At 37.4% G+C, this 21,796-nt stretch overlaps 2 protein-coding genes across 2 annotated transcripts; both read left to right on the top strand.

Moving 5' to 3' along the window:
- The first annotated feature begins 404 nt into the window (after positions 1-404).
- On the top strand, positions 405-3,800 carry LOC103341578 (multicopper oxidase LPR1). The gene is made up of 3 exons (XM_008245121.3): positions 405-876; positions 1,386-2,840; positions 3,443-3,800. The coding sequence occupies exons 1-3, from the start codon at positions 646-648 to the stop codon at positions 3,494-3,496; spliced, it is 1,740 nt and encodes a 579-aa protein (XP_008243343.2). The 5' UTR covers positions 405-645; the 3' UTR covers positions 3,497-3,800.
- Positions 3,801-5,486: 1,686 nt separating this feature from the next.
- On the top strand, positions 5,487-8,915 carry LOC103341579 (uncharacterized). The gene is given in 10 exon segments (XM_008245122.2): positions 5,487-5,759; positions 5,878-6,006; positions 6,097-6,213; positions 6,298-6,426; positions 6,844-7,023; positions 7,330-7,431; positions 7,433-7,471; positions 7,737-7,919; positions 8,030-8,101; positions 8,489-8,915. Coding segments are annotated over 10 exon segments (1,218 nt in total). The 5' UTR covers positions 5,487-5,639; the 3' UTR covers positions 8,636-8,915.
- The last annotated feature ends 12,881 nt before the right edge of the window (positions 8,916-21,796 follow it).

Genomic DNA, 21,796 nt, shown 5'->3' with positions numbered 1-21,796 from the left:
GGAAATTGACACCCAAAACTATTTTAATTTAATTTCAATCATTTTTTAATAAAATTTCATTCGTTCAGTCGAGGTTGTCTAAAAAATCTCATTTCCATCTTCTTAATTACGTATTATTATTATTATTATTATTATTATTATTATTATTATTATTGCTCTGATGTGAAAGATATTATTTGGATGATTCTATTTTAAGATAAATTATACAAACGTTCAAGTAAATATTATTTTCTTCTCTAAAGAATAGACAGTGAGAGAATTTTGAAGTCAAATAAAAATAGACGTTTACATGTCTTCTCTCCTGCATTGATTTCATTTTCATAATTTGGACACAACACAAAATCCAGACAAGGGGAGGACCTACCTACAAGGAAAATATATGCTGTCTAGGCTAGGCTGTATTCAGTGCTTCACCTTTTTTTTCCTTGTAAATATATCCAAACAATGCAAATTTTTCTCTCCATTATATTCCGTCGAATCCCACCCATCCAAACAAGAAAGAAAAAAACTTTCTCAACCTCTTCCCTTCCACAAAACACCGACTCAAAAGACCTCCCTGTCAAAACAGTCATCTCTTTCTCTCTCTTCGCTTCAAGTGCTTGTTTTTGCATGCACTCAAGCTAGAGACTTGAGAGAGAGAGAAAGATGGTGAGTGTGCAGAGAATTTTGGTGTGCAATTACTTGCTAATATCATCAGCTGTTGTTCTGGGTTTGCTCACAAATGGTTCATGGGCCGAAGATAAGCTTGTGAATCTGACGAGGTTGAAGATGTTCGTGGATGAGCTTCCTGATATGCCCAAAATCAAGGCCTTCCATCTTGTCAATGGTGTCCCCAAACCCAAGTCACTCGAGATTGGCATGTACAAGATTAACTGGGTAATTAAAACATATATCATCATCAATTCGCCTTTATTCCCCGTTCTAACTATCTATTATTCTATTTTAATTCCTTATTAATTTGGCTTTTCCTAGTGTTTAAAGGTTAACTTCTAGGATGCTAATGTATGAATGCAATGTCTGCTTCATTAGACTTCATCTTCCTATTAAAATAAATAAAAAATAAAAAATTAGACTTCATCTTCCCCCAGAGGTTTCTTTGGTCGAATCTTCCCCCAGAGGTTAATTCAATTAGACTCAGTCACTTATGTTGCTTCGTCATACATCTTAAAGTCTACTTCTCTTACATAATTCCGTATCCAAAGTTGTAAAGCAACCCTGAATTAATTAATCAGACCGCAACATTTATTCCAATGTCACACTTTGGTTTTCTTGACCTTATTTTATCTAATTTTTTAACCATTCGTTGCCCAAGTTTTTTTAAATTTTTGCTTTGTAATCAGAGGTTGTCATTCTCTCTCTCTCTCTCTCTCTCTCTCTCTCCGCAGAAATTCCACAGAGACCTTCCCCCAACGCCAGTGTTCGCCTACGGCACACATTGGAGAACAGCAACAGTGCCTGGTCCAACAATTGAGGCCCTCCACGGAATTGATACCTACGTGACGTGGATGAATCGCCTACCTTCAAAGCACATTCTGCCTTGGGATCCAACCATTCCAACGGCCCGAGCTGCCACTAACAAGGGCGTTCCTACTGTGGTGCACGTACACGGTGCCATCGATGAACCCGCCAGTGATGGAAACGCAAACGCATGGTTTACCGCTCGATTTGAAGCCCGTGGCCCACTTTGGTCCAACCGTAAATATCACTACCGCAATCAGCAACATCCTGGCAATCTATGGTACCATGATCATGCCATGGGCTTGACTCGAGTCAACCTCCTCGCTGGCTTGATTGGGGCCTACATTATTCGCCATCCTCAAGTTGAGGGCCCACTTGGTCTGCCCCGTGATGAATTCGATCGTTCGTTGATCGTGTTCGATCGTAGCTTTCGCACCGATGGTTCCATATACATGAATTCCACGGGAAACAATCCCTCCATACACCCACAATGGCAGCCCGAATATTTTGGCGATGCAATTATTGTGAATGGAAAGGCATGGCCCCGGCTTACGGTACGACGCCGTAAATACAGGTTTCGAATTATCAACGCTAGCAATGCGAGGTTCTTCAGGTTCTTCTTCACCAACGGTTTGAGATTTACCCACGTGGGGTCTGATTCAGCTTACCTTGGGGAACCGGTTGAGACCAATGACATTTTACTGGGGCCATCTGAGATCACAGACGTGGTGGTTGACTTTTCAAAGTCAAAGAACGATAATGCTATCCTAGCCAATGATGCACCGTATCCTTACCCATCTGGTGACCCTGTCAATGACGCGAACAGTAAGGTCATGAAGTTTTTCGTCGTTGGCTATTCAGCTGTTGACACGTCGCGGATTCCAAAGAGGTTAATTTCCTACCCTGTCCCTGATTTATCCAGTGTGTCGCGCACCCGATATATCGCTATGTACGAGTACACGAGCGACATTGATGAGCCGACACATCTTTATTTGAACGGGAAACCGTATGAGGCGCCGGTGACTGAGATCGCAAAAGCAGGGACCAGCGAGGTGTGGAACGTGATCAATTTAACGGAGGACAATCATCCCTTACACATCCACTTGGGACTGTTTGTTGTATTGGAACAGAGGGAGTTGGTGGATGTGGAGAAGTTCAAAGACTGTATGAACAAAACAAACGACGCCGTCAAGTGCAATATAAGCAAGTATGCACGTGGCAAAAACATAGACGTGCCAGCGTACGAGAAGGGGTGGAAGAACGTATTCAAGATGAGACCCGGGTCAGTGACCAAGATTCTTTTGAGATTTGCTTACCTACATACAAATGCATCCTACGAATTTGATCCAACAGCGGAGCCTGGTTACGTGTACCACTGCCACGTAAGTATACCATCCCACTGCATAACTTACCAGCATAATTTGGTTACAATTATTTGTTCAAGTGTTTATATTTGTATAAAATATTTTACATTTTTAGGAAAGAATAAGAAAGAAAATTGCATGATATGAGCCATATAACAATTAATATGACAAATTAGAATAAGGTTTTTGGGCTTGTATTTTATTAAACTTAAGTGAAGTTAGTATTCAGATTGAATCTTGTAACTAATATAAAAGTACACATTTATGGTCTATATATTATTCCCCCCACCGTAGAACGACTTGTTAACCTATTTCCCATATAAAACACACTCACCATAAAATTTCACTAGGTTAACAGATAGGCTAACAGTTTTGTTTGTTTACATTGTTGGGTAGCGTGCCTACTGTCTGAGTCTGAGCGGTCCAGTCCAAGAGATTCCAGACTCACAAATCATGTATTATGATGTATGGCTTGAGAAGGGGTCCAGTCCAAAGTGCTTGCTTCTATTTAATTTGTTGTAGCAATGTTATTAGCCGTCGTAATTGTATATGCTGAAATTATCGATCTTCGTATAGTTTGAGATGATGGACTTGAAACGTTGTTGTTTTATGTTGTGCAGATCTTGGATCATGAGGACAATGCGATGATGAGACCCTTAAAAGTCATCCGTTGAGAAGGAGAAAAACTTTCATATTCTCGTTTCATTGTCTTATTTTCTCTATCTTTCTCCTCATGTTGTCTATTAAACGAGGGGAGATATAGAGAAAAAGATAATGAAATGGGAATATGAAAGTATTTCTCATTGAGAAGGCCGGCCAAGGTCCATTACATTGGGTACTTTTATCATGTAGGTAGTCTACCTAGTGCCTGAGATAAGGTCTGGTCAACAAAGATGTAATCACAGTTTGCAAATTGATCAGAAGTTTAATACTTTGATTCGAAGGGAATTATTATAATAATTATTGTTATTATTTTCACCACGTCTAGCAACTTCACACGTTCTTTTCTTTCCCCCCTTTGTAAGGCTCTCTTCTCGCAATCATAAATCATGTGTGGGCGACTCACTCCTATCATGCTTTTTCTGTGAACGTTGGGCTATTTGTATCGTCTAGTTTTCTCTTACTTTGGACAACATGCTTTGTAAAAAATAAAAATAAAATTCTTTGTTGGTAAAAAGTAAAAGAATTTTTTTACAAAGTATCTACTAGTGTAGTGATTTGGAGCAATTGCTCATTCAGTTAAGATCTTGAGTTCGAATCCTAACATCCGTATAGTGTGTATGAATTTATACCCTATTTGGTAGGCTAGATTGGATTGGATTGGTTATATTACACTGGACTGATTAGGATATGACATCATAACTAGAGAGAGAGAGAGAGAGCGGGCAGAAGAAAGAAGGCAGCAAACCAAACTAGAGCAAGTCGCGAATCAAAGGAGGCGTGCTTGCAAGACGACTCGATTGGCTTTGAAACCCATGTCTACCGATGGGTTCTGGAGCCCTTGCTATTATGGACTGGTGCCTAATAATCACATCAAATCCATGATGTATTGTAAGCCCATCAAACAATTGATAGAACCCATGTTCATTTTAATTGAAAAAATCTCATCTAGTCCAGCTGATAGAGCCTTAGTATATTATCGTCCATCTCAATAAAAAATATCCTAAAAAAACAAAAAAATGTATACAACATAGCACATTTTTGTAAAATTCAAAAGCCTTAGAGCACCATATTGTTTTTTGCTTTAAAATAATTTTAAAAATAATATACAAATTTATAAATAAACCCAATCCTAGACATGTATTTATAAAAAAACCCAAGCATTATTTAAACATAGAAATACACCCAAAATCAACCCCAAAGTTAACTTTTTGGGTGTGTTTATAAATGAGTTTTGAGTGTGTGTAATGATGAGTTTTGGGTGTGTTTATATGTTTAAATAGTGCTTTGGTTTTTTTATAATTTCAACCCCCATTTTGAGTACTTTAGTGAAACTCCCAAAATAATATGACTCTTGTAAAAAAGTGGTGGAGCCCACATAAAGAAAATAAGGAAATAATATTCATAAAGCTTAACGATGATGTTAGGTAAGCCATCTAATTTGCCTATAAATAGGTTTTCCGTTGCTTAGCAAGATACACCAACGGAGAAGAGAGGAAAGATAGGAAAAGAAGAAAGGAAGAGTGAGAGGAAAGAAGAAAGAGTGTGAAATTTGAGTGTTAGTGTATTCTATCCGAGAGAAAATTTTGCTCCAAAATATTTAATGGTACTTTTCATACTCTGATTATTTTATATTTATAATAATGACATACATATATTATTTGATATAAAAGAGTGAAGTGTATTTAGAGCATCCACCGTAGGGAAGTGTATATGAGGGTGTATGTTAAATATACACCCCGAGTCACCGGAATCGTCTCCAATGGAGAGATGTAAATGGATGTAAATATACATCACCACCATGGGGATGTAAAATTAAATGTATATTTACATCTATTTTTACATCCCTTGCAGGCGGGACCCACCAGAGAAAAGAGAAGAAAAATGAAGAAAAGTCAACATAAAAGGCTGAGACTCACGGCTACACCCCCGAATTTACATCCCCTGTTGGAGCAAAAAATATATTTACACTCGAAGGTATAAAAGGAATATAAAAGTGACGACTAGCAAAATCCAAGAAAACTAAAAAGACCAAGCACCACCCGGGTCAAAAAATTCTAGAGCCCGCGGATAAAATTGGAGCGCACAGCCAGTGAGGAACAGCGGTAATGGGATAATAAGACGGTCATCCGAGTTCCGTCGACGGCAGGATATGAGATGACAGTCATTCTGAACCGACCGTTCCCCTCTTTGGCCGCCCAAAACCGACGCATCACCAAATCCAGACCGTCCACTCCACCAAGCATCTCATGCTTCAATCCCAAACACTCCTTCAAGGTCAGTTAGTAACCACCACTAAACACTCTTCGTTTTCGTCGGATTATGTTGTGAGAAAGCAAAGCACATCATAGGATTAATTAAGTGTTGCTCTTTTTGTTTGGATTCGGTGTTAAAGAGAGACTACACGAGCGTAATGATAGTCCCAACCGGGATAGGAGCCGCCATTGGTGGCTACGCCGGCGACGCTTTGCCTGTGGCTCGCACTCTCTCCTCCGTCGTCGATTGCCTTATCACGCACCCCAACGTATGCCTAATTCAATGTTTTTGCTTTCTTTTTGGAGTCTCTGAGTCTGCTGCCACTGCGAGCTTGACTCTCACTTTGACTGTTGAGCAGGTGCTGAATGCAGCAATGCTCTACTGGCCCATGCCTAATGCTTTATACGTTGAAGGTTATGCTCTTGACCGCTTTGCAGAAGGCTCATGGGGCCTCATGCCTGTTCACCAAAACAGGGTGCGTTAAAAAAAAAAATTTGGGGTGGGGAGGGGTTTTGTTATTTATTTATTTATTGTTGCTCACATAGATATTATGAAGCAGGTGGGTTTGGTTCTTGATTCTGGAATAGAAGAAGAGCTTCGAGTTCGCCATTTACAAGTGGCCGATGCTGCAAGGGCTTCCCTTGGCTTGCCTGTGGTTGAATATGTTGTCACTGACACCCCTTTACAGGTCTCACTTTTAGCTGTTCAAAGTAGGAGTTGATTGTTTGTATTGCATTTATCGTGTTGTTAAGTGTGTGATTTTACACTTTCTGTCGCAATGTGTCAATGGGTCAAGCAACTCTAAACTGATCACCAGGCAGGCACATTGCCTTTCAATCTAATTTGAAGCTGGGGTTTGAAAAGCCTTCAATTCAAAAACTCGTTGAAAATTTGTAATTGAAACAAAATTTCTGTATTCAAAGTGTTTTTGACATTTAATATTGAAAAGAGCTTTAGTTGCTACCTTGTTTCACTTTTCTTTGCTGCTAAGCCTGTCCTTTTCATCTCAATCTTATGCTTCTGAATTCCCTTGGACATGTAAAAGGGGATTCGAAACTTTCCTGCTAATGTGATTGCATGAGATTGGATGGAACAAATTTTACAGGTAGAGAAGTGGATTGATCCAAAAAGTGGGCAATCAACTGGTAGGATTAAGCACCCTGATTCACTATTGAGGGCTGTGCAGGCTTTACTTAAACGCTCTCAAGTAAATGCTATTGCAGTTGTTGGACGCTTCTCAGATGATGATGATGTTCAAGACACAGATGATTATCGAAAAGGGATGGTATGTTAAACTTTTAACATATGATTTTTTTAATGATAACTTTCATGAATTGTTCAACCTTATTTGCAACTTTACTATGCATCTAAGTAGTTTCAATTGCTAGTGTAACACTTGGCTTTAAAATGGATATTTAGTATGTACTTCTTAATGTGATATAAAAGACTGCATATGAAAGTTTTGGTTTCTTTGATATTATACTCTTGGATTCAGACAGTACCATCAGCAGAAAGACTAAAGTTTATTCCTAGTTCTTGGTTCTGATCAGTTCTATGACACTTACATCTAATTCTACCTTGTACCTTCCAGGGAATTGATCTATTGGCAGGGGTTGAGGCAGTTATAAGCCATCTAGTGGTGAAGGAATTCCAAATTCCTTGTGCACATGCTCCTGCCTTATCACCTTTGGCCCCTGAGCCCATCTCTATGCCCAAAATCAGCTGCTGAGGAGGTTGGTAAATTTTTACATAACACAGAACTTATTGCCTTTGAGAGTTAGGACACAATATTCTGATGGATCGTTGGAAAAAGTAGAAAAGACAGTGCTCTTTAGAAAATTAAGTGTGGCATCTGTGGCACAAGGGTTTTTTGGAAAAAAGGTGTAGCTAACTGATAAAATATCAATATTCGTGTCGTTTCCTGTTCAAATAGACTACAGTGTCCAAATATCTGCTACTTGATGTTTTTATAGCTCTCTCTCTTTCTATGTGCAACAGTTGGGATACACATTCTTGCCATGTGTGCTTGCTGGGCTTAGTAATGCACCACAGTATTTGGTCAAGAACTCTGAGTCTGAGAATGGTTGCATACTGGCAAGTGATGTTGATAGCGTCATCCTTCCTGTAGATGCTTTTGGAGGAGACGGCGTTCTTGCTTTTGCACGAAGCAAAAGAAACAAGGTATAAACTTGGAAACTATCCTAATTTTTCCTTTTGGTTGAATTTGGGAAGAGCAGATTTTACTGATAGCATATAACTTGTTCCTGATACTAATTTCGATTTTGATACAGCCACTTATAATTGCTGTGGAGGAAAATGGAACAGTCCTTGATGATACACCAGATAAAGTTGGGGTTGAAGCGGTATGTATCCAAATGTTTACACACATACCTTCTGATTTGTCCCCCGTCAGAAATGGAATCATTTTCATGGCTGTCGTCGTAATTTTAAGTGAATTTATTCTGTTTTACAACTGTTAGAACCTTGCTAGTATTGTTAGTAATTATTGGGTCCCTGAACTAATTTACCCTAGGTAAAGAGTATCAGTCAAGTACTTCCAAAACCCGCTCTAGTTCACCTTCCAGTATGCCAATGAGTGTGGAAGCCTGTTCCCCATCTCCATAATCATTAGTATCAAAATAACACTAGGAATAAATTCTTTCATTGGTTCTCAACATACCCACTAGGAAAAGGCATTGCTTCGACTCATATGCATTTGGTTTCTGAATTAAATGGAACCTTTCATGCAGGTCAAGGTCTCAAACTATTGGGAAGCAATTGGTGTTATTGCAGCTCACAAGGCCGGAGTAAATCCGCATTCTTTACGAAGAAATAGAATTAAGAATCTTCGATACACTTCTCAGTTGCCCTCTAATGGTTATGCCATTAAATGTTGAAAAGTAAATTGCTTACTAATTTCTTGCTAGTAAATGATTTACTTATTAGATTTATCTCGTCATATTGTGTAACTACTTTCTGCTGTGATAGCTTGAGCTTATATGCCAAGTGTAGGGTCTTCGATCAGTTTTCATTTTCAATGCTCACATGCCTTGTAAGTGCCATGTGTCATAATCACAATGGCTCATGTATTTGAATGGTTGTGATGACTGATGTAAGAGAATGAATTATATGAATGAAATGCATTATTCTGCAACGATTAGAATGTTGCAATGATTATTCCTTTTCTCACTCTAGCATTTCTCTCTTCTCTTCATTCCTTTGCTCCCTTTGTAATCCAAATAGATCATCAATGAAAGACTATACAAACTTTAACATGGTATCACGAGCTTAGGTTTTATTTGGAATTGGGACGTCGGATTTGTGAGTAATGTGCTCGGAAATCCAACGTGAAATTTCTGACTCAGTTATCGATTCAGGTCTCAAATAGCTGGGTCAGGTGGTAGTGATCTTTGTGCTCCAATATTCAATGGTGACAACTATGAATTTTGGAAGATCCGAATGAGAACTATTTTCAAATCACATGGAATCTGGGATCTAGTTGAAAAGGGTCTTGAAATTCTAGAATCGAAGGGGAAGAAGGTTGATGCGGAAGGGTCATCAGAATCAGAGAAAGTATCTCTGCTAATGAAGGATGCTAAGGCACTGGGTATTATTCAAGGAGCTGTCTCATATGACATTTTCCCTAGAATCTCGAAAGAGGAGACCTCAAAGGGTGCTTGGGACATTCTACACCAAGAATTTCATGGCGATAAACAGGTGAGATCCATCAAGTTGCAAGGTCTACATCGTGATTTCGAGTACACAAGGATGAGGGATGATGAAACCTTGTCTGTGTATCTCACTTGTCTTCTCGAGTTGGTGAATCAGATGAAGGGTTATGGGGAAGAATTACCCAGAGCACATTTGGTTCAGAAATTGCTCATAAGCTTGACCAAAGAATTTGATCCTGTTTGCTATGTGATTGAGCAAACTAAGGACATTGAAACTATTGAGGTGCAAGAGGTTATTGCTGCATTGAAGGAATTTGCACAGCGCCTTGATAGACATGCTGAGAGTACCACTCAAGAGAGCTTTCAGTAGTATGAATGTGAATCCAAGGGAACTCAGTCAAATCCAAAGAAGAACTGGAAATCGAAGGGAAAGAAATGGGATCCTAAGCCTCAAAACTCTGTCAATCAAGGAAGAAAAAATGATCAAGAGAGAATCTGATTAGGCTAAGGGAAAATGCAAACATTGTGATAAACTACACTATGGTGAGTGTTGGTTTAAAGGGAAGCTAAAATGTCATGGTTGCAATCGATTTGGTCATTTCATCAACGACTGTGATCAACTAAACAAGGCTAGAAAGCTTGTAAACTTTGCTAATCAGGTACCAAAACCTGCAACCATGTTTTATGCTTGTCATTATGTTACTATTGGAAGGAATATGAACATATGGTATGTAGACAATGCATGTAGTAATCATATGCACCTCTCATGGATCTTTGCTTATTGATGTTGATAAAAATGTGAAGTGTAGAGTTAAAATGGGCACTAGAGATTTAGTGCAGTCAATAGGCAAGGTACCTTGGTTATAGAAATGAAATGTGTGACTAGATACATTAAAGAGGTTATGATTGTACCTGAATTGGATGAGAATTTGTTGAGTGTAGGGCAGATGGTTAAACATGGATATTAGCTTGTGTTTGGTGATTACATGGTTGATATATATATATATATATATATGGAGATAAACAAATGGAAGATCTGATTGCAAGTGTTCTAATAAAAGGAAACAGATGCTTTCCCTTAAGTCTAGAATATGTCAATCCTCTTATGGCTAATAGAGCAACTGTTGAAGAGTCATCTTGGGTGTGGCATAGAAGATATGGACATATAAACTACATCAATTTGATGCTCTTGCAAGGAAAGGAAATGGTGCATGGCTTACCTAGACTACAAGTCACTGAACATGTTTGCTCTGGATGTGCTATAGAGAAGGGTCACAGAGAACCATTCGATAAGGAAAAGGCTTGCAGAGCATCACAAGCTCTAGAACTAATTCACTCTGATATTTGTGGTCCAATGCAGATCACTACACTTAGAGGAAACAGATTCTTTCTTACCTTTATTGATGATCACACTAGAATGTGTTGGGTGTTCTTTCTGCAGCACAAGTCACATGTCTCCAACATTTTCAAACGGTTCAAATCCATGGTTGAGCTTCAAAGTGGCTATCAAATTAAGAAATTCAGAAGTGATAGGGGTGAGGAATACACATCTTTAGAGTTTTCAAAGTTCTGTAAAGATATGGGATTAGAAAGGCAATTGACTGCTGCCTACTCTCCACAACAAAATGGTGTTGCAGAGAGAAAGAACCGTACTTTGATTAAAATGGCTAGGACAATGATGTTTGAAAAGAAGATTCCCTTGAAGTTTTGGGCTGAAGCAATGAAACCTTTGCCCCTGTGACAAGGTTAGATACCATTAGGACACTCATTGCACTAGCTGCACAGAAATGTTGGAAACTGTGGCAATTGGTTGTTTAATTAGCGTTTCTGAATGGTATTCTTGAAAAGGAGGTATATATGGATCAACCTAATGGTTTTGTGGTTACAGAGGCTGAAGACAAAGTGTATAGGCTAAGAAGGGCCCTCTATGGTCTAAAACAGGTACCAAGGGCCTGGTATAGTGAAATTGACACATACTTAATTCACTGTGGCTTTCACAGAAGCTCAAGTGAAGCAACTTTATATGTGAGGAACAAGGAAGGTGTTGGTATTTTGATTGTGTCAATCTATGTTGATGACATAGTGTACATAGGAAGTAGTACAGAAATGATGGAAAAGTTCAAGGCTGAGATGATGTGCAAATATGAGATGTCAGATTTGGGTTTACTCTTTCATTTTCTTGGAATAGGGGTACCTCAAACTGAAGGGAGTATATTTATATTCCAAAGAAAATATGCTCTAACTCTTTGGACAAATTTGGGCTCAAAGACTGTGTAACACCCCGACTCCAAATTAATTTCCTTATTTGAAGTATTTAATTCTATTAATTTTGAATTTTACGAATTTACCTATGGGGTAGGGGTATTCTAGTCATTTGCTTATCTGGAGAGAGAGTTTGGGACAGTGAATGGTGTTGTTGGGTAGTTCGTATTGAGATGAGTCCACAGACACGTAGTGGGCTCGATTCGGAGTTGTAACGAAGAAGTTACGTTCAAAACAAGTTCAATGGCATAACCGTAATTTTTTTGAAGTTGGTTTTTAATAAATCTGAAAACACACACACACACACACACACACACACACACACTCTCTCTCTCTCTCTCTCTCTCTCTCAACCACCCCCTCTCCTTGAAATTTTTTGATCGTCGGCTCCTCCTCCACGCAACCATCGCCTCGACCACCGCAACCTATGGTACCGGTACCAAATCGACCGGCCGTGCCCGTCGTCAAACCTCGACGAGTTTCCACCGTTATCAGCCACTCCAGTAGTCGGAATCTGCAGAAATCGGGCCCGTTTTCCAAAAATTCAAACCGCCATTCTCTCTCATTTCTCCACCATTTCCGACAGTTGAGGTATGGATTCTCATCCATTTTGAGTTCTAGCTGACTGTTGCATAGGATTGGATCAATTCGTAGCATAAAATCCGATTTGAAAACCTAGGTTTTTGGCCGGTTTTCAATTCGAAATTCCAGACCACTTTTTGGGTAGGCCCAAAACAAAAGTGACTCAAAATATAGTGTTCTACCTAATACAGGAGTTTGGGCAGTCGGTTTGGAGTTTTTCCGGCCGTCGGAAATTGATCAAGCCACCCATGCACTGCCTGCACGTGTGGCGGTGCGTGGATAAGGTTGGTGGAGCTGCTAAATGTCCTGATGAGATTCTTAGGTTGTCATAAGCGCGTAGGATTTCGCGGATTTCAAATCGAGGTTGTGGGTCCCATGGGCCTAGTTGACTTGATTTGGGAAGTTTGACCGCCCGGTTGACCGAGTGTCTCCCGAGGCTTTTCCATTGTCCGATTTGGGTAGTTGGACCTTAGAACGTCTCATTCCGCGTACACTCACTAGAAACCCGGGAAACTAGGTTTTTAATTCAAAATTATGTTTCAAGCGCTTGATGTTAATCGCAGTTCGTGAAATAGGTACTCACCAGCATATGCAATAGGCGGGACCCTCAGGGTCAAGCAGCATGGGACTACTTGTGAGTGGACTTTGTTTTTAAATAATATGCATGGTTTTATGATGGGAAAATTTATGCATAATGTTGATGTATATTTGGATATATTATTTATTCAATGGTGGAAATTGATATTTTTATGAAGTATTGGCATGTATTTTGGGTTTTGATATATTTGAGTATCTTGAGTATGTATATATATATATATATATATATTTGGATTTTGAGAATCTCTATATATGCTTGGCTATATATGGGGTACTTGGGTTGTTAAAATGAGTTTGTGGAAAGGGTTGAGTATTGAAATATCTATTTAGAGTGCTTTAAGCACTATCCTATGTACCTCCCCGGACTTGGAACTTGGTTACTGATACGTGAGATACTTGGAATTGTCGGAGCCCGGGACATCCTTGATGGGATGTTCTTTGTAAACCCTAGATTTGGGGTAGTCTGCAGCGTATGAGGCCTGGTTTTCAGCGTACAAGCTTTAAGTGCCTCGGCTGTATGTGCTAGCTGAGAGTTAGTCCCTCAGTTGGACGGCTCGTTCCCTAGTCACATGGTGAATTGAGGAATGGCTCTGCCATGTGGACTAGTCAAACAATCCATCGGTAAGGATACTTCCTCACCGGTCGTGCCAATGAGTAAGCTTTCGAGAGTTTAGTTGTGGGATTTATAAGTTTTGATTGGTGGGTTTGTGAAGTGTTATTTATGGATTTCGGACTTGGCATTCGGTACTTGATTTGATTTGATACATATTTATATTTGATTACGATAGTTTTGGGATGCATTTGGATTTCTTGCATGATTTTCTAAACGGTGGGGTTATATTATGTTGGTTTACATTGAATTGAACCTTATTTTTGTCCACTCACAATTTTCTGTTTTGCGCCCCCAAGTATGACCGAGCTCATGATCTAGCGGATTCAGGTGCTTCGAACCTTGAGTCTTTGTAAGGACTCATTCATCTTTCTTTTCAAGTGGAACTCTGTTTCTGTTGTATTTGAATTTCTTAGATATGCTCAGTATCGACCGCTTAGGGTTTGAATTGTGAGGCCGAGGCCTTTATTGTAAAGTGTTTAATGCTTTTAAAGCATGCTCTGGTTGGGTTTATTAATCTGTAAATTTTGAGCAGGTTGAAGTTTAGGAATGTTCAATTTATAGGAGACGCCAAACTTTTTTTTGGTAGAAAGTCTCGTTCTTTCGTAAGTGGGCGCATCGGGGTGGTGTCGTAATTTGCGGGTTCGCCTCAGTTTCGAGGAAATTCGGGCGGTCCGTCAGATCGCAAGCGAAGCACTCCATTGGTTGCCACCGATAAACTGAAAAGATAGGATGAAAGTGAACCTGCAGATAAGAGTTTGTATAGAAAAATTGTTGGGAGTCTTCTGTAATTAACAGCAAGAACTAGGCTAGACATTATGTTCTCTGCTAGTTTGCTTGAGCAGTTTATGCACAAGCCTTCTAAGAAGCATTATGGAGCTGCTAAAAGGGTTCTAAGATATATTCAATGAACAATTGATTTTGGGATTGAATATGTGGTTGGAAAATTTGCTCTATTGATTAGTTACTATGATAGTGACTGGAGTGGATCTGAGGAGGACATGAAAAACACCTTAGGGTATGCTTTTTCATTTGGAAGTGGTGCATTTTCATGGGCTTCAATTAAGCAGCACAATGTAGCACTTTCAACTACAGAAGCAGAGTATGTTAGTGCATCTAAAGCAACCTTTCAAGCCATTTGGCTTAGGTTTGTGCTCGAGGACTTTGGAGAAGAGCAAGCTCCTGCAACTACTCTATTATGTGACAACACTTCAGCTATAGCCATGTCTAAGAATCCGGTGTTTCACCAAAGAACCAAGCACATTGTCAGGAAGTTTCACTTCATTAGAGATGCAATTCAAGAAGGTGTGATTGATTTGATCTATTGCAAAGGTGAAGAACAGATTCTTGATATTTCACCAAGGCTCTTCCCAAGGACATATTCAACTATTTGGGAAACTTACTTGGTATGAAATCAGTTAGCAATTTAGAAGGGAGTGTTGAAAAGTAAATTGCTTACTAATTTCTTGCTAGTAAATGATTTACTTATTAGATTTATCTCTTGTCATATTGTGTAACTACTTTCTACTGTGATAGCTTGAGCTTATATGCCAAGTGTAGGGTTTTAGATCAGTTTTCATTTTCAATGGCTCACATGCCTTGTAAGTCCCATGTGTCATAATCACAATGGCTCATGTATTTGAATGGTTGTGATGACTGATGTAAGAGAATGAACTATATGAATGAAATGCATCATTCTGCAACTGTTAGAATGTTGCAGTGATTATTCCCTTTCTCTCTCTAGCTCTTCTCTCTTCCCTTCATTCCTCTGCTCCCTTCGTAATCCAAAGAGATCATCAATGAAAGACTATCCAAACTTTAAAGTACCACAGCAATTGGCTGATTAAAGTAGTGTGGAATTTTCATTTTTCTCAACTAGTTTTTAATGCTTTAAATATTCAAAATATCATCATTCTTTCATTCATGACACACAATTTTGTGGTAATAAGTTCATTACATATTTCATGTTTTATAGAAAAGCATGGCTTATCTATACTTGATAATCATATTGCTTTGGGTTTATAGTAGGAGGTTCAACATGCTGTAATCTAATCCAGTCATATGTTCTTGAAAAGATGTTGATGATATTTCAGTAGGTGAAGTAGTGGATGAAACTTGGTGACTTGTTGAATCTACTATTGACTTTTAAGCAGCTGACTATTTGAAATCTTCACAGGTGAGGTCGATTAATGCTTTGTCGTCTTTGTTTTCTGGTCTAAGACACAACAGCCTAAATCTTGATGGAACGTAAAACTACAAGTCAATGCCTGTCTCATTTTGGTTTCAGTACATTTTATATTGATAAACATCACTTGGGTTTTTTTTTTTTTTTTTTTTTGTTTTGGTCGATCACTTGGGGTTATATTCAACTCCAAGTTTACAAAGTACATACATACATGATGGTGATGCTTATATATTTATATATTATATATATTTGAATTTTGAATTATGGCCATCGATTAGATTCCTTGTATTGTACTGTTGTTGTTCTTATCTGATATTTCGTGTTTGTAGTGAGGGATTGAAGCTTTGGTTACCCATGAGAACATAGAAAGACTTGCTACAACAGAAGTGAATAAATATAGAAAGGTTGAATACTGTTCTTTTTTCGTTGTGCTATTATTATATAAGGTAATTTAATTTGAGTGTCAGAAAAGCAAAGGAATTGGGTACAAATCTAGAAGCCGCCCAGACCGAGTCAATATTGCTGAGTCGAGGAAAAGAGTTGTGTTAAGACAGTGTTGAGGTTCCTCTGTGTGCAAAAGGGCAGACAGCAAAAATTTAATTTGAGGGTATGTTTAAGTGTGAGTTTAGTCATCCAATTTAGAGGAAAGCCGTAATTATTAATTAATTAAAGGAAGAAAATATAATAATCTAAGGTTGAAAGATAGAATCAGATGTTGAAGAAAAAGGTGCTAATCTGCAAATTATGGCTTGTTTGTGAGTATTTTTGGAATGGCTAAAAGTGTATTTTGACAACTAAAGTTCTTCTAACAGCGTTTGACAGAAAAATTATCTAGAAGCTCTTCTTGGAAAAACATTTGGATTTATTATGAAAATTCAAGATTTTTTTATTATAAAAAAACACTTCTAACTGCAGAAGTACGCCCAAAAGAAGTAGTCCCAAACGAATCTTGATTTCAATGAATCATCGTTAAAACCATTAGTTGGTGTGGGGAACTGTACAAATACACCCTTTTACCTTTGTGTTGATACACACGGAGATGGAGAAGAAGAGGATGAGGATACTAATACTATAATAATAATTAAGGTCAACAAATAGTTGTCTAAAGACTCTCTCTCATCTCATCTCCGATTTTGAATATGCAGCCTTTCCCCCTCCAGGTCCATCATTGTACGAGCAGTTCAATCAAAGTGGTGAAACTAAAGTAATCCAGTCAGATTGAATCTTTCTAAATCATCTCATCTAAGAATTCGCCTGTAATTGTAATTTGTATTGTCATACCAGCCATATTTCTTTTGGACTTTTAGGGGCGATTTCTTGCGCGAGAGACACATGTTCATACTATTTTCTGTTGGTATTTATTTGATTAAAAAAATATTATGATACCATCTAATTAATTACTTTGCTAAATTCTACCGGAGAAGCGAAGGTAAAAAAGTTTAACTTGTTAACTTGAAGCTCGATAAAGAACACTAGCTATGCATTAACTTTTACGATGAGTAATTACAAACTTAATTAGTGCCATTCTAGATAAGGCTATTGGCGGTCCTAATAACCAAGCTATAAAACATTAGTTGACAATGTGACCTAATCCTATCTCTCTCTCTCTCTCTCTCTCTCTCTCTCTGTTGACCGGGGCCTCACCCATCTGTCTTCCGTGAATCACTGCATGCACGAGAGACACATGCTCATCCAGAAGTCCAACGTTCTATATCCATATTATGACCTTTTTACAAATATTATTTGTGCATATAGAATTAGTACGTATTTTTCTCCTATATATATATATATATATTAATTGCGAGAAACGTACAAAGGTGGGCACTAAATGTATGGTCCCTCGCTTCCTCCCTTGCTTTGAATACATGTTTTGTTTGTAAGATAGATACAGTCACATATGCTGCATGTGGGGGAGGAACTGCTGGTTCTGTTCTTGTTGATAACGTAAGCAACTATATATATACAAGAACAAGACCATCGCATGTGCCTGTGGTTGTAATTACTTTCCTCAGTTACGTATTTGTGAAGGAATATTGATCTAAACACTACTAACTAGATTAAGATCTAATATTAATCTCCATATATAGATAGAATACCAATCAAATCTGCAAAAAGGATTTGTCAAACCATTCGGTAAATAATTATTATGTGGATCACAGCTAATACATAATTAATCTATTCATTTCCGTGTAGGAACAATTTTGTTGAGATCTACTGTTTTTTCAATCTAAAATAATCTATTAAATTTAACCTGCAAAGGAAGCAAAGCATAAATCAATTTGAAACGACAATACTTGTTTGAAAAGTAAAATAAAAGAAAATTGGGTTCACTGCAAAGCGTGTTAGGTATGTAATACGGAAAAAAAAACCCAGAGAGAAGATGAACATGCAGGTTTGTTTCAACTTTGATTAGCGAAATTATTGAGGAAAACATGCAAGGGAGATGAATACAAAAAGAAGAGTAAGCAGGACGCCACCAACCTTTCCCCAACCCAAAAGTCCTCACGTTGCTTTCTACTTTTGATCGTTAATTTAAGGGAGCTTCAATAATATACTCCAAATAGGGGCTGAAATTATAAGAAAAAAAAAATCTCAATATGGAATGCATTTTAGAACACACCAAAAACTCATTTACTACATAAGAATTTGGCGTTAAAGTTCTTATAAATTAGGTGACTGACATTAATCAACTTAAAAGAAGCTCAACACAAAAAACTTAAAAAGCACCCAAAACAAGCCCAACCCAATTTTATTAAAAAAAAAAAAAACCAATTCATTAACACGTTATGTTGATTAATGATTGTAATGTTCCACACCTTTACTGTTATATTGATTAATGGCTATAATGTTCCAGTCTAGAGTAATAACACTGCTAATTTACTGTCATGTTGATTAATGACTATAATGTTCTAGTATAGGGTAATAACACTGCTAGTTTCCTATGACATCTTATTTCTAATGCATGTCTATCCATGTAATGTTCAAGTCTAGGGTAATAACACTGCTAGTTTACTGTCATATTGATTAATACTTGTCATGTTGCTATTTATAATACATGTCCACCAAAGAAAAAACAAACCAGACCAACTCAAAACAAGCTGAGCCTAGATTGTTAATACTATTATGTCATATAAGTACATTGTTAAACAAAAATGAGATCCATTAACTGAAATAGTAACAAAAGATAAATCAATCATCAAAGCTTAAAATACATTCTGAAAATCAAATAAAATCCGAAGAGAAACGCATAATTGAAGCAAAAGATAAAAATCTCAAGTCCAAACCAAATGACGACAACCACAACAACGACAACGATGTGGCAAAAGAGGAGTAGAGCTTGAAGATGAGGAGTAAAACTAAGAGCATCTTATCGAGGTTCTGAACAATCCGAAAAAAAAAATGAATAGAAGCACGATTTTAGAACAAGAAATCGAAGGTGAAATATTAAAAATTGTAGATCAGAGATTAAGAATATAATTGGACCTAAGACCGAGCTTCAATGGAAACTCTTCTTGCTCCAATACCAAGAAGGAAGAAAATGAATCTGATTTGGTTTTTTGGCAGATTTGGTTTTTTGACAGATTTGGTTTTTTGGCATATTTGATTTTTCTCTCTCAAATCTATAGTACAAGGGCAATATAGGTATTTTACACACACATATAAACTAAAAAATAGCTATTAAATTAAAAAAATCTACGCAGTGTTTATAGTTTTTAAATGATATAGGGTCTTTTTATAAAGACTATGTCTAAGATTGAGTATATTACTAAATTTGTATTAACTTAATTCTATGTTTTTATTTATTTATTTATAAAATAAGGAGGACAAACCCCAAAAAGAAACAACAACTAACTAGTACAAATCAAGCGAGGCCTAACAACTCCTAAAAAATCATCCTCTAAAAAAGAGCTAACCCAAGCAGGGGCCTCATCCAAATAGCTAACCCCCAAATCCAAGTTAAAACTCCCATTAGCCATACAATCAGCTACAACATTCATTTCTTTGTAAACATGAGAAAGGTGATAGTTGCCAATTATATGTTTTCTTTCGTACTATTGTTACCAAGAAAAAACCAAAAAGGTGGGTTGCTTTTCCTCGTACAAAAATAATAACTGGAACCTCAGCTGTGTCTTCTATTGGATCCCTTATTGCTTTATCGTTTTCAATAAAAATAAAAATAATAATAATATACAACAGCGAAGAAGCCCGTCTTACTCAACAATGGTGGGCAGTAGTACTGGAATAAATATATGTAGGTGAGGTGGCAGATGAACAGAGATTGAAGATGACAAGGAAGCAGCCATATCTTCTTTCGTTAAATTATATGGAATATGTTGAGGTAAGGTTGTTGAGTTGAGGTGAGGTGAGGTGTTGAGGCTCAACCAATAATCGGGAAGGAAGCCAATATCCATGATTGCACTGGCGAAACATATATCAGAACTTAACCCACAAGTCACATCAGATCAATACAGACATATGATGAGTTGAGATGCTTTGAGACAGCAAATAAATTACTATGTACTTTATTAGCAGGTTAATTGGTTCTTAATCCTTATCCGTATAGACTGACTGACGGACTGGCAGGTGCGTGCATGCATGCTTTCCCTTTGAGTTGATTCAGTTAAAGCCAATGTTATGTGGCAATCACTGGCGGACCCAGAAATTTTTTAGCAGAGGTGCAATATTGACTAAGTATAAAAATGGTTTTTTGGAATAATCATTTTCTCAAGATAATTTTTGGCGGCTTTTATTCCTTATACATCAAATAAGAAAACTTGATTTTATGAGATTTTAGTATGAAGTATATATTGACTTAATAAGCCATCATTTTTAGCCTAAATCGTATTTTGCACTAAAACCGAATTTTCATATTTTGATTTGGTGGGAATTTGATTTTCTAGTATTTTTATTTGAATCCAAATGGGGGGTACTTCTTTATTTACATTGTAAACTTAAGTAAATGGAGTAATATAAAAATAAATAAAAGTAAAAAAATAAAGACATTTACTTAAATGTTGAAAATGGAAATAAGGTAATCTGTACACCAGTTGAGCAAATGGGCAATTTGAAGCACCTACAATGATTTTTCCGGCGAAGAGAGGTGCAGCTGCACCTCCTTGCGCCTTAACAGATCTGCCTCTGGTGGCAACCATAAGCGATCGAAGAAGAGCTATGTCGTATATATGTATGCTTAGAAAAAGTTTACTGGTCGATGACCTAGATTTTATGTTTGGTAAGTAGTGGTGCAACTAGATGCCTAAAGGGCAGGGATGAACAAGACAAACTAATAACGCACGTAGCCAAGGCCAAAGCCAAGTAGGTAAAATAGGTACCACATATGGATAATGATCAAGGAGTGGAGTGGTTATTTGTCAGATTTATACTGTTACACTTTTTGATGATGACGAGGATGACACAAATCGGAAACCCTAGCTATCAGTCAACGTGAGCATGTGGTCACAATGCTCTTATGGTAGCCTAACCTCCCTTCGTCCATCTTCTTCCCTATTTATCTACGCAACACAAACGTAGTTTTATCTTCAATCACTTTCACATCTACACAATTGATGATCTGCATTACAATATCAGTTTTGAGTTTGATAATTAATATCGTTTTTGCAGCTCAATATTAATTAATATTTCTGATGTAGTTTTAGTTGCATATATCTAGCTAACTACGGTTATAAAATGATCAACCTTTCTTACCGGCCGCAGCTTTATATAGATATGATTAATGTCATGATATTCAAAATTCTTTTTTATATACAAAATCAATGATTATGAGAGCTTTTTATCTCTATTTTGTGAGAGCTTTTCATCTCTCTTTTGTGAGAGTTTTTCATTTATCATTTGTAGGAGTTTTATTTGTATTGTTATGACTTGGTTTTTTCAAGCTTTATCTCTTTTTGATTATTTTGAGTTTGCAATCTTAGTTGGAATGCCTTTGCTAGAGTTTCTTCGATCCTGCGTGATCGTTAGTGGAGGTGCATAAGATAATCTTAATATTGATGTTAGACCGCTCTGTTATTGTTTTGTGTTTAGTTTGTGTTGGCCCTCTGTAACTAGTTGTTTTTTTAACTGAATTATGAATGCAATTCTAGAATTTTTCAAAAAAATAAATAAATACAAAACCAATGACAGGTTAATTATG

This window comes from Prunus mume, linkage group LG2 (genome assembly GCF_029339155.1).
Source record: "Prunus mume cultivar Tortuosa linkage group LG2, ASM2933915v1, whole genome shotgun sequence".
Taxonomy (NCBI): Eukaryota; Viridiplantae; Streptophyta; class Magnoliopsida; order Rosales; family Rosaceae; genus Prunus; species Prunus mume.
The sequence above is the reverse complement of the archived record's forward strand: the minus strand, read 5'-3'. Positions and strand labels throughout refer to the sequence as shown.